This window comes from Hippocampus bargibanti, linkage group LG13, assembly GCF_051943395.1.
Source record: "Hippocampus bargibanti isolate YZ-2025 linkage group LG13, ASM5194339v1, whole genome shotgun sequence".
In the NCBI taxonomy this organism is placed as follows: domain Eukaryota; kingdom Metazoa; phylum Chordata; class Actinopteri; order Syngnathiformes; family Syngnathidae; genus Hippocampus; species Hippocampus bargibanti.
In genome coordinates, this window is record NC_142746.1 from 17,188,810 (window position 1) to 17,202,978 (window position 14,169).

The 14,169-nt window shown below is 38.9% G+C and overlaps 1 protein-coding gene across 6 annotated transcripts in view; it reads left to right on the top strand.

The window, feature by feature from the left end:
- The window catches only part of fgfr2 (fibroblast growth factor receptor 2), a 46,346-nt gene extending 38,984 nt beyond the window's left edge, over positions 1-7,362 (top strand). For 4 of the 6 annotated variants that reach the window (XM_089012809.1, XM_089012810.1, XM_089012811.1 and 1 more), the window contains 3 exons: positions 543-680; positions 1,513-1,618; positions 4,699-7,362. In XM_089012809.1, the coding sequence (XP_088868935.1) occupies positions 543-680; positions 1,513-1,618; positions 4,699-4,863 (409 nt within the window). In that variant the 3' untranslated portion in view covers positions 4,864-7,362. The remainder of the gene's footprint in view (positions 1-542; positions 681-1,512; positions 1,619-4,698) is intronic. The other 2 variants (XM_089012808.1, XM_089012807.1) reach the window with 1 other exon arrangement.
- The last annotated feature ends 6,807 nt before the right edge of the window (positions 7,363-14,169 follow it).

Consider the following 14,169-nt stretch of genomic DNA (forward strand, 5'->3'; position numbering starts at 1 on the left):
ACAATGGAATTGGGGAATTCTGGAAATTTTACAACAGGGAAGTTGTTCATAGTTAATCGAAAGATCTGTTGCCCCCTTTCCTCATTTCTCTGACGTTTGTTTTGGTGTGGAGGGACTCGACAATGCAAGCCTATGTAATTTGCACTACCAGGCACAAAAGGCATTGTTCAGATCAGGGCACCGGAGTGGCAGTGAGAGACGGTCGGTGTCACAAGATGAAGGACGGTATTGACACTAGAAACATGCGAACCAGAGTGAATTGGAACAAAACATCAAGATTTAATATTTGGTGACATTTTTGTCACTTTCAAGCATATTTCTTTTGAATCATGTATATACATTTATATGGTTTTCACAGTCAGAATAGCCCTGTGAAGGGAAACCCCAACTGCATGAATAAAACTGATTCTAGACTTACCTGATTCTAGAATAACATTCGTATTTCATAAGAATGGAAAATCCCTTGCAAGTTCTTCCACATTGTTCCAACATCCGTCCGCATAGTCCAAAACCCACTGTTGCTTACTGTTCTCCCTTTACAGGTGGTCATTTGGGGTGCTTATGTGGGAGATCTTCACCCTAGGGGGCTCCCCATACCCTGGCATCCCCGTGGAAGAGCTCTTCAAGCTGCTCAAAGAGGGCCATCGCATGGACAAGCCTGGCAACTGCACAAATGAGCTGTAAGAGACAAGTTCCATTAGACACTAGTACATTGGCCCACTTTGATGGTGGCCCATTAGATCCATGACTTAGGGCAGAGTCTGTCTCCTCGGTTTGGACTATCAATGTCCTCTGTCACTCATATAGCTGACTCTGGGAGTGTCTGTTTTCCGCTATGACGACAATGGCACTGTTTTGTAAAGGTAGCTGGAAAGCAAAATGCAGTGGAAGGGACCTTTGGGCACCCTTTTTACTGTACGAACGGTTTGATGACAGTGAGGTTAAAATCTAAAAAAAAAAGAAAATAGATGGTTCGAAACAGGAGTAAATGAAGCAATTTTTGTAAAACAGCAAAACCTTTCACTACATCGCAATGGTTTAATTTTAGACCATGCTTAAAACAGACTTCTTGGGTCATTACCACATAGGCTTAGTCATGCTAATGAGGTGATACCAGGGCGAATGTGGCAATCAGAGCCAGGTATGGTACATTAGATGGTAATCAGATAGGACAAATGAGGTAATCCGATTGGGTTCAAGGAGTAGTCTATTACTCCCCCAACATCAGAGTTGGGCGCAAAAGCCATTAGGGATTTATATAGGGCCAGAGTTACCAGCACAACTTTAGTTCGCTGACGAAGCTCTTCGCATGAGAAGTGAAACGTCCGACACCTTCAAAGAAGTACAGATGACGGCTGAAGAAACCTTTTCCTCGATGTTTGTACGGAGGGTTCAAGTCCCATACATTATTTTCAGCTGTGAATTTTGAAACTGAGAGAAATAGGTAGGAAAGGAAAGCTGAATGATCATATGCTTCAATGAATACACCAACTTTGACTTTGTGTCTTTCAGCTATATGATGATGAAAGACTGCTGGCACGCCATCTCATCCCATAGACCAACCTTCAAGCAGCTCGTCGAGGATCTGGATCGCATTCTCACCCTCAGCACCAATGAGGTTAGTTCAGCATCAGTGGTCTTCCGCAACGTTCTTAGAGGAATTCAGGGTGGTTTGAAAAGCGTACTGAGCTCATGTTCATGGCTTCCTGGCAAACGGGAGTTGAAATTTTTGTCAAAATAAAATGGAATACTGTCATATGATACATTCCTACAAAGCGTAACATGAGTTTTGATCCAATTCAAACCATGCAAAACCACCAGTGCATGTAAAGTTCATATGAATGTTTCTGAAAGCCTTGAGAGCACCACGCAGGTTCAGACTACAAAATATTAGTTGTGACAACCAACACACACGCACACACACACACACACACACAGAGTTAAAAAAAATATTTGATCCAGGCCACCAAGGCCCCATAAATGTGACTGATGGTTACGACCAAGCTCCTCACAGTGAAGCCCTTTCTCTTCTCTGCGTTCTGTGGTATCAGCAATCCGAGCAGAGGAGATGGAAAGCTGTCAAAACTAATCCCTGCTCTGAAACTCCATGAATTGAAGCCAAAAGAGCCCAACTTTCATTTTGAACTTTTGAAATGCAATAAACCCTCCCACACCCAATCTTCCCTGCCCTAAACCATTGGCAGATGTTAAGGTCTTTTGGAATGTGAGCCTTCTCCTTTTCAGCGGAGCACATGCAAGCCAGTGCTCTTTTCTAGAAAACCGCAATATGCCGTCTCTCTCATAAGCAGACCCAGAAAAGGTCATCAAAAATGAGGCTGAAACAAAGAACGGAGAACAGATGCTGTTCACAACTAGATCTTTTCCAACAAATCCTTGGTATCTCTCTCATATTTTGTTGAGATGATTTTAACCGTTTACATCGATGCATATATGTGCTCATATAAACGTGGACAACATGAATACAATATGGCATCACTTTTGGGTACTGTGCTTTATATTTGCAGTAGGTTTTGAAAACATATTGAACAGTAGAAAGTGCAATTGTCATGTTGCACTAAGGCAGTGGTTCTTAAATTTGGTAAAGTCTAACAGCCCAACCCGTATCTATGCACATTCACTCGGAAATAATAATAATAATAATAATAATAATAATAATAATAATAATAATAATAATAATAATAATAATACAGTGAGACCTCAACTTACGAACTTAATTGGTTCCCGGACAGAGTGTGTAAGGCAAAAAGTGTGTATCTCGAAATAAAAATTCCCATAGGAAAGCATTAAAATGGGAATAATCTGTTCCCGGGTTTCCATAAAATATACTTTTCAACTAAATACGCCTTAAAACTACACACAACATTCCTTATTCTATGTATAATAAATGTGCAATTGTATTGTAATGAAAGAAATACACTGCATTGTATCATAAAGTGTCACTTTATTTACATTTGTGATGGTCATTTATGGCTTGATGGAAGGGCGTTGGAGGTCGAAGGTCAAAGGGAATTGCTGTTTGGAAAGAGAGGCGCATTACATGAGGACTGTAATTAAAGAAATAAACTGTGCTGTAAACTAAAGTTTTATTTACCTTTTTGATGGTCGTTGATGGTTTATGGAAGGAGAGTCACCTTCCATAAGGACTGTTGGTAACTTCACCTCTGGTGCTGTTCGGTCGTGTGCTTCCGCCGAAGATCACTCCGCCAGCCGTGGTGGGTGTGTATTATGAAAATAGTGCTTATTATAAGGTTTAATTTTCATACATTTGACGTTTGTAAGACAAAAAGTTTGTAAGTTGAGGTGTTTGTAAGTTGAGGTCTCACTGTAATAATAATAATAACAATAATAATACATTTCATTTATAAGCGCCTTTCAAAACTCTCAAGGTCACTTTACAGTCACAGGATAAGCTTTTCTGTTGGTGAGTAGTGGCAGGCACACGCGGCAACATTCATTCAACCTCGAAGTAACTCAAATAGATAGTTAGCTAGCTAGCTAAAAATAGATAGCTAATAGCTAGCGAACAGATAGCCATTAGCCAGCGAACAGATATCCATTAGCTATCAAATAGATAGCTATCCGCTCGCGAATAGATCAGGATAAGCTTTTCTGTGGGTGAGTAGCGGCAGCCACACGCGCCAGCATTCACTTATGCCGGAAGTAACTCAAACTGATAGAAAGCTAGCTAGCTAGCTAATAGATACAGTTATATTAATAATAATACATTTCATTTATAAGCACGTTTCAAAACTCTCAAGGTCACATGTATTTCAAAAAAGTTGTTTTGCTCAGCAGCTAGCTAAAATCGCTATCTAGAAAGCTGATTCTTATCAAAGCGTCCTTTTCAGGAGTGGATCAGGGACGTCATGGTGGAATGTACACGTCTACTACTAGCTAAATGTTGAAATCAAACACGCAGCTGTTGCATCCATTGACGAAAAGAGATTGTCTCACATCTTCTGTCCCACATAAATCCGCTTCAATTCCGAGCCGCGACAGGGAGAAATGGAGTCGGTGGCTGCTGACAGGAGTTGCGAGACTTGTTGTGGCTCATTATTACTTCACATATAAGTCGCACCTGTGTATAAGGCATCTTTTGAAGAAAATGAAGGCTTTTAGGTGCGCCTTATACACTGGAAAATACAATATTTTATATTTATTAAGCAGTAATTATATTGACCTTATTTTTCCACAAGTATCCGCATATCTCTGTGTTTATCATAAAAAATTCCATCCAGGAGATACTTTAGGAGGATTCCGGAGAGGAATCAAACTGCACATTCCTAAAAAGTTGTTTTGCTCAACAGCTAGCTAAAATGGCTATCTAATAAGCTAATTGTTGTCCATCTAGTTAGTAAATGCATGGATTTGTAAAAAAAAAGTTGTTTAGCTGAACAGCTAGCTACAAAAGGTATATTTTGTGTAGCTTCAAGGCCTATTCCATAGAAAACCATGTTTGTAGCAGACGTGCACATTCCACCATGACATCCCTTATCCACTGGTGAAAAGGATGCTTTGATCCTCTCCTCTTTCTAGAACATCCTAACAAACTGTCCTATTTTTTGTAATTTCGTTTTTCTTTTGTTGTTGTTTTGTTTTTTTAGTTTGTATTTTGTTTCTAGACAATTTTACCGATGGATTTGAACTCTGTTCTTCTCTGTCTCCTTTTGAATACAGGAATATCTGGACCTGTGCACCCCCACAGAACAATATTCTCCAATCTTCCCAGACACACGCAGCTCCTGCTCTTCCGGCGATGACTCCGTTTTTTCACACGAGTCCTTACCGGATGAGCCGTGTCTCCCCAAGTATCAGCACATCAACGGCAACGTCAAAACATGAGCCTGCACTCGTTACTGGAAAGCCTAAATCACACTCAGCAGAGACACCTGCTTGAAAATAAAATTCTTCCAGTTTCCTGGACCGCTCCCCCATTCCCCCCATCCCCCATTTTTTTTGTCCACCATTCCACTGACTTATGGACCCCTTTTTGGGATCATGCGGGCAGCCGTACTGTTGCACTGCCATTTGCATGCACGATATTCAACATGGCCTCCTGTCTTAAGAAGAGGATTGGGGCGTGACACAAGATGAGCTTTTTTTTTTTGGAATGGACAAACTGACATTCTCAAGGATTCTTATCGCTCATTGTTCATAATAACAGATATTGTTTTAGCTGTGTTTTTGTATGTGTGTGTGTGTGTGTGTGTGTTTGTGTTAGCATGTATACTAGCGTGTGCGTTAGCATGTGTGCTAGCATGTGTGTTAGCATGTGTGCGTTAGTAAGTATTAGGTATGTGTGGGAGAGACAGAACACACACACACACACACACACACACACACACACACACACACACACACACACACACATTCCTGTTTCAATAGTTTTGTGAGGTCCGGATAACTCCAGATAAGGAGTGAGGACCACCGTTGCTGATAAGTTTAGAGAAGAACTAGTGTTCCATTTGAACACTTAAATGTCAGCCCATTTCCCACTTCAACTTCTTTAAAAACAAAGCAATAAAAAGCAGACTTGAAATTGAAATAACAGCAGGACTGAGGTTTCTGAATGGGTACATTCAAAGTCCTCACCCCTGTAGTGAATTTGGTTAAAACTTTTTCCTCTCATTAAACACGGACACACACACACATAAACACACACAGTGAGTAAAAAGTGTGTGTATCCAACTGAAATGAAAATACACACAAAAAATCATTTGGGGTAAATTTGTGAAGACCTCTCTGAAACTTTAACAGATGCATATATAGAACCTCTAAAAGCCTTTACAATGAAAAACTGGTGAGGACCGGCCCAAAGGTCCTCACTTGTCAAAAATGTCCTCACTACGTCTGGTATAAAATGTTAGTGGTCCTCACAAGACTAAACATACAAACACACACACACGTTCACACACATTATAACTTGTAGTACTGTAGTGGAGTGGAGGTGACCCCATTCCAGTGGCTGGCATTCCAAGACTTTTGTTTTGCTTCTGGATGAATGTATAGACCAACATGAACTTAAAAATAAGAGGAGTAAAAACATAGGAAAAGGACTAAGAAACAAAGCTTTTGACTAACAAAACCGAGGAAGAAGGAGAACGCAGGTAGAAACCGCTTTCCTGTTTATTTTGTAATGTTGATACCTTTCTTTTTTTTTAACTTGTTTCTCCCAATTACTATAGAGAAAGAAAAAACTGCACTATAACGTGTACTTCTGGGTATAATTGTAAATATCTTCAAATATGTATAAATATATATTATATATTTACAATGAATTATTTTTTTGTATGGACTCAAAAATAAAAAAAGGTACTTACCCCACCTTACACCACTCCCCCCATCACCTAGTTTGGAGTAATAGGCAGGGTTGCACACAGCTTGTATTTACAAAACACACACACACACACACTTTGAGACAAACACACACAAACCGAAAAACCTGCCTCACACTCAGTAACATGGTAAAGTATTGGCTTTCAGGGACTGAGGTAGCATTTTAATTTATTGACTTGTGATGTTTGTATTAATGAGTAAGTCTGGAGAAAGAACAAACTCAATATGATGTTATTAAAGCTGAAAATAATATCGACATAAATAATCCTTGAAATGTATGGTAATTTAAATATGATCTCTCTCGGCAGTAACGGAAAATGTGGCTTATTTTTACTTGGTTTGACGGAAACCATGTTTTCTAAGTTTTTATATATATGAATGTGAATATTAAGTTAAAGTTTTGGGAAATTTGTACATTTTATAGCAAGCTAATTCTTTCTTATGTAGATCCCGATGCTTTTCTCTCTTCAGATTTTTAAGCCTTTTGTTTTAGCTTTGCTTCAGGAAGTGGATGTTTTTCTGGATTGACTGCTCAGAGTGTAAAGACATAATTATCCGCTGGTTCCTTTCGATTCAACCTAGAACCCAATTTAACTTGACACAATCCAACACGTAGAGTATGAAATCAGTGTGGTTTTATTTTCTACCGGACCAACATTAAGCTGTTCCGTTGCAGATGTATTTGTCACATTTGCAAATAAATCAATTAAAACCGCAGACACTTTTGGCTGTGAATTTATTTTGGACCAATCTATTCAAGACGTAGTGGTGATTGCACGTTGGTTTTTTTAAGATAAGTGGATGGGGTGATTTTTTTAATGAAGCAGGACGAAAAAGTAAGAACAAAAAGATTATTTAATCTTTGGGATGGAACAAAATGTAACTAACAGGAGAAGAGGTAGAAGAGCTGTTTGGGAGGTCTTTTGTAAAGACCGTCAGGATGTGATGTCATGACCGGAAGTACAAGTATAAAACGGAAGGCCGAGAAAATAAAACAATGTGTAAGGAAATAAAAAGATGTTTAAAATGTGTTCGTATAGCACAGTGGTGTCAAAGTCATTCTTTGCCGCGGGCCACATTGTAGTTATGGTTTCCTCTTGAGGGCCGTTATGAATTTGGGGAAGCCATTAGAATGTTTAAGCCCCTCCACATATTACATATAGAGCGTACAACAAATTAATGAATATCTAGTTTCCAAATCTGAAGTCAAGAATAATGACTGTTATTATGGTTTATATCCAAAAATATGAAATTTTGGCTAGGATTTTAGCTAGCATCGTGGAATTTCATCAGTTTGATTTGCTTTCGCGGGCCCAAAAAAATGATGTAGCGGGCCGGATTTGGCCCCCGGGCCTTGACTTTGACACCTGTGCTATAGGAAATTGCCCTAACAGGTGATCTAAAAAAAGTGAAGTGGAAAAATGGCCCAAATTCCTGTTACACTAGTAATAATAATAGCAGTATTTATGCAATTTGTAATAAAAAAAACATAGAATTATTACCACAATTTAATTCAGAAATACAAAATTAGAATGTCATATCTTGAAGACACTTTTATGTTTTTACACTTTAATTTCTCCATTCCGATCCATTTATCCTCCCAAGGGTTGCAAGGGGTGCTAGAGCTTATCCAGGGACAATTTTAATAATAATAATAATAATAATAATAATAATAATAATAATAATAATAATAATAATAATAATAATACATTCAATGTTTCAATTTCCAATGGAGCTTGGGCGCCATCTTGTGCATTTTCTAGGACGCTACATTGGAGTCCTGATGGCTCGAATTGATACGCAAGTACTTCTTTAATCATGTATGCTTTCCTCTTCAGAACTATTTGAATCATATTCATAACTGGATGAGTAACAAGAAAGCATCTCCTCCGAATCTAAAGCCATTGTTTTGATTCGAGAGAGCAAGACGTCCTGGCGTGATGTCACAAACAAGGGGGCGGGACCTTCTGAAACTCGCAATTTCCGATCCGGTCATTTTGAAGTAGTTTTGGGACACATTAAGTCATTTTTATTGGTGTTTTGCATTTGACTAAAAATATCATACTGCGTGTTTTGGGTATTTTAGATGCTATAAACCTTTTTCTGAGGTCAGTTAGGAAACAAAAAAAAATGGTGTTGATTGACCTTTAAGTTGTCTTTTCGGCATTAGTTTCGTACTATTGCGAAAATATTGCAACATAATTTTTATTGCAACATCTATCCAATCATGTTTGATGGAGAATCTATGAAAGTGGTCAAAGTGATTCCATTAATGAATAAAGAACTCATCATTGTCATGACAGTGTGAGTGTGTCTTGATCTGCTATCAGACAAAGATCCACTGTTGGGATCCTCGCAAGCTAATGACTCATCTGATTAGTTGATTGATTTTTTTCCCCCCTTTCATTATCAGAAGAGATTTAATTGTATAGAGTGGGTCTTTGATTTATCTTCATTCAAGTTAATCAAAACTGATTTATTGGCTAGTGTGGCTGTAGTTGGAGGCATCGGGTCTTTTGTCTTCTTTAAATCACACCCACCACAAACAATGAGCGATTAATGTTTATGTATGTACCGAAAAGGTATGCTCACGATCTTAGAAGAGTGAAATCTTTCCATTTTTTGACTTAAACTCTTCAAAACAGAATGATTCTGCTCAAAGTTGTCTTAATTTGCACTGAAAGGTTAAATTAGAAGCAACAATCAGCATCATTGCAATTCCACATTTAATTGTGATTTGTATGGGGTTTTTTTTCATTTCACGTTCAAGTATACAGGTAAAACTCAGAAAATTAGAAAATTGTGGAAAAAGTTCATTCATTTAAGGAATTCAAATTAAAAGATTAAATTAATATATTCTTTAGACTCATAGGATGCATTGAAATATATTTCAAGCTTTTACAGTGATACCTCAGTTTACGAACTCCTTGGCTTACGAACTTTTCGGTTTACGAACGTTATATTTATGAAAATTTTACCTTGGCATATGAACTATTTTTCGGGATACACACGGAGCTGCCACAATGAGTGATGTGTCGTTCGCGAACGAGCCCGTTCTTCTCTAAACAAGAAAATGGCAGCCGGCTTGTTTTGGTCCTCTATTCCCTGCCCCCAGTCGGCGGTTAAAGCCACGTGATTGGTCAAGAACGTCGCAGTGAGGGGAGGTGGATTAAACTTTAAAGAGACAGGCAGACGACAGAGTGAGAGTGACGACATGGATAGAAAACAGTGACATTTGGACTCGTTTCAACTTTGATAGTTCAAAGGCAGAGTGTAGACTGCAAGGTTAAAATATCCCATCAATCAGGCTCCACAAATAACCCGCACTAGCCTTCAGTTCAATTTGAAATGAAATGACAAGCAAGGAAACCAGCTATTAATGATGTTTCTAGTGTGTCTCCTTGCATCTGTTGCTGTTGCAATATAACAACTTCCAAGATGTACAACCCAGAGCTCCTTGAGACACTTTACGCAAAAAGCTATCCATTCCATCAAGCCATCAACGACCATCACAAAGGTAAATAAAATGACTTTATTATACAGTAGAGTTTATTTCTTTAATTATAATACCATAGCACATTTATTATACATAAAATAAGGTATATTTTGTGAAGTTTTAAGGCTTAGAAAATTAGAAAGTAGAAAATTATGTTTTATGGGGAACTGATTATTCTCATTTTAATGGTTTCCTATGGGAAATTTATTTTTGGGGTACACACTTTTCGCCTGACACACTCTGTCTGGGAACCAATTGAGTTTGTAAGCCAATATATCACTGTACACCATTTTCAGTAATGCTATCACCAGGTGTGATCCCCAGAAACACAAGTCCATACAAACGAGTCACAAACTCTTCCACTAAACATGTCCCTTCACGTCTCCGGAAACCGAAAAAAAAAAAGCTTGGAGGGAAAATTCCCTTTAAAAGCATTCCTCTTTTTTCATTGAATAAGGCAAAGAAAGCAGGAAAAGCCCTTTAGGGCCCAAAATGGGAAAATGGAGCAAAGTGTCAGTATAAACTACCTTAACCCTCATTCAACTAGGGGGGAGGGAGCCGGAAATCCATCCATACTTTTATTGGACTGGGTGTCTATTGTGTATCAAGCTGATAGAACACCCAGGCAGCAAGAGAGGTTGGTGGTATATGGAGGATTTAGATTGTTCCATTGTGACAAAAAATACCATCAATTTGCTATTTAGAGGTTGTTCTATACCAGGGGTGTCAAAGTCATTTTTTGCCGCGGGCCGCATTGTAGTTATGGTTTCCTCTCGAGGACCGTTATGAATTTGGGGAACCCATTACAATGTTTAAATCCCTTCAAATATTACATATAGAGCACACAGCAAATTAATGAATAACTCGTTTTCAAATCTGAAGTCAAGAATAATGACTTTTATTGTGGTTGACATCCAAAAATATGAAATTTTGGCTCAGATTTTAGCAATCATCATGGAATTTAACAAGTTTGATTTGCTTTCGCAGGCCGAAAAAAAAATGATGTGGCGGGCCGGATTTGGCCCGCGGGCCTTGACTTTAACACCTGTGTTCTATACAGTGATACCTCGGTGTACGAACCCCTTGGTTTACAAACTTTTCGTTTTACGAACGTTACATTTATGAACATTTTACCTTGGCATACGGACTTTTTTCGTACACGGAGCTGCCTCAATGAGTGATGTGTCGTTCGCGAACGAGCCCGTTCTCCTAACAAGAAAATGGTGGCCAACTGTTTTGTCCTCTATTCCCCGCCCCCAGTCTTGGGTTAAAGCCACGTGATTGGTCAAGAACGCCGCAATGAGGGGGTGGGGGTTACAAACAGAGAGTGAATGAGGCCGTTCTCCCAAAAACAAAATGCCGTCTGGTTAAAGCCACGTGATTGGTCAAGAACGCAGCAGTGGGTGGGGGTGGGGGGGGGATTAAAAATTAAAGAGACAGGCAGACGACAGAGAGAGAGTGAGAAAAACACACACACGAAAGGGAGACGACAGAGCTTCAAATTAAAAAAAAACTAAAGTGAAATGGTGAGAAAATGGACAGAAAACAGTGAAATTTGGACTCGTTTCAACTTTAATAGTTCAAAAGCAGAATGTAGACTGGAAGGTTAAAATATCCCATCAATCAGGCCCCACAAATAACCCGCACAAGCCATCTGTACACTTGATGCAAAAAGCTATCAACCCAGCTAAACAGAATACAATTGATGAGGAACTAGATAAAATTATCACAGAGAAAGCACCTACAAGGGATCATTCCTCAAGATGGTGAAAGAAGGCTACGTTCCTCATAAAGTGTTTAATGCTGATGAAACCGGCCACTCCATTCCATCAAGCCATCAACGACCATCACAAAGGTAAATAAAACGATTTCATTATACAGTACAGTTTATTTCTTTATTATTATAATACCATAGCACATTTATTATACATAAAATAAGGTATATTTTGTGTAGTTTTAAGGCTTAGAAAATTACAAAGTAGTAGAAAACGAAGTAGAAAATTATGTTTTATGGGGCTCTAGGAACGGATTATTCTCATGTTAATGGTTTCCTATGGGAAATTACATTTTGGGATACATACTGTTCGCCTTATATAATGTCTGGGAACCAATTAAGTTCGTTAAACAAAGGTATCACTGTATTGGTGTTATGAAAAACAATTTCTGAATATTGGTGGAACATGCAATTGGTTGGTGTTAGCTTGCTCTCTGCCAGCACTATTGCTGTTTTTTCATTCTGCTCAAATTCCCTGGGATTCATTGTGTGGTGATATTTTCTTGACCTAATCTGATAAACATGACCCTCGGCGGTCACTCAATGCCTTTAAATGACTTTTTCATTTAAAGAGCTTGTGGCTCCATATGCTGCCAAGATTAACCTTTGATCCCTAAATATTAGTTTGGTGTGACTTTTAGGGCAGTAGCTAGCAAACGTTTTTATTACATACAAAATGGTATGTCGTTGAATATGGAGCTACATTTGAATGAATGTTAAAATTGAAGATTGCGTGGATAGCTTGACATTTTGGTGGCTAAGGTCATTCTGTTGTTTCTTCCTGTCCCTTCAGTGTCCTTCATCTTTGCCTCGTCCTCCCTTGAAGAGCCATCTGGCGTGGCCTGGTGTGTTTGTACAAATCTTGGTCCTCTGGAATGTCAACACAAGGCTTTGTGTAAAGCCAAAGGAGCCTATTTCCATTGGGGATAAGTTCCAACCAAATCCAGAGAGGGAGACGGATTGCGCTTTAGCGTGATGAAGAGAGAGAGAGAGAAACTTTCATTTGCAGCGAAAGTGCCAAGGCACTGTGAATCACCCAACTTAATCCTGAACACGATTCTCTAAATTCACTGCCAGAAGTTTGTTCAACAGCAACCAAAATGTGGAAAGGAACCTTGAAACATGAACAATACAGATTGACACTAAAGGTTTTAAAGTTACAGTGATACCCTGGCTTACGAACTTAATTACTTCCCAGACAGAGTGTGTAAAGCGAAAAGTGTGTATCCCAAAAATTAATTTAACATAGGAAACCATTAAAGTGAGAATAATCCGTTCCCAGGTCCCCATACAACATACTTTTTTCTACTTTCTAATTTTCTAAGCCTTAAAACTACACAAAATATACCTAATTTTATTTTATGTATAATACATGTGCTATGGTGTTATAATTAAAGAAATAAACTGTACTGTATAATAAAGTGGTTTTATTTACTTTTGTGATGGTCGTTGATGGCTTGATGGAATGCAGTGGCCGGTTTAATCAGCATTAAATACTTAATGAGGAACCTAGCCTTCTTCTAACGCCATCTTGAGGAATGATCCCTTGGAGGTGCTTTCTCTGCGAAAATTTTACCTTTTTCCTCATCAATTGTGTTCTGTTCAGCTGAGTTGATAGCTTTTTGCATCAAGTGTACAGATGGCTTGTGCGGGTTGTTTGTGGAGCCTGATGGATGGTATATTTTAACCTTCCAGTCAGACATCCTGAGTGCTTAAGTACGAAAAGGTGAACTAATGCACAATGTTTTGTTTGCATAGATTCTTCCATCAGTTTAATTGCGCCACTTACGCACCGTCGTGAAATGTACGCACGCTGTGTGGAGTGATCTTCAAATCAGCATGAGATCCTCACAAATCTGCCAGTTTGCTTATTCGTCCCTCGACTCAGGCGCCTTTTTCCTTTCGTGCTCCAGTGGCTCGACTAAAGATCTTGTGCCTCTTGAAGGTGAAATATCATCTTGCATGTTTTGCATCATTTCAAATTCGCCGACTACAATTAATCACTGTCATCGGCTGATTTCTTCTGACGTGTGGACGCAGTGTGTCACCTATCCCATATATGCTCCTCGACTGCCCAACGGCCATTTATGTGACCCTACTATATTATAGCAACGGCTGAATGTGAATATTTTGTGATTACCAGTATTTTCCGGTGTATAAGGGAATATGAGGCACACCCCCCAATGAATGAAAAAGGTTTTCCAAATATAATATGCGAATATAAAAGCTAGCAAGCACTCATTTGACGACAATGAGGTTAAAATCTTAGCGAAAGAAAATAGATGGTTTGAAAGGGGAGTAAAAGAAGCTATTTTCATAAAACAGCAAAATATTCACGAAATCGCCACGGTGTGGTGAGGTTCAATTTGGATCATTCGTACAACAGACTTTTTAGGTAACATAGGCTTGGTTATGCTGATGAGGTGATACCAGTGCAAATGGGGCATTCAGGCCAGTCACACCTCATACTCAGGCAGGAAAATAGAAGTAATCAGTCAGGACAATAGAAGTAATCAGTGTAGCCGCAGTGTGTAGTCCTCTG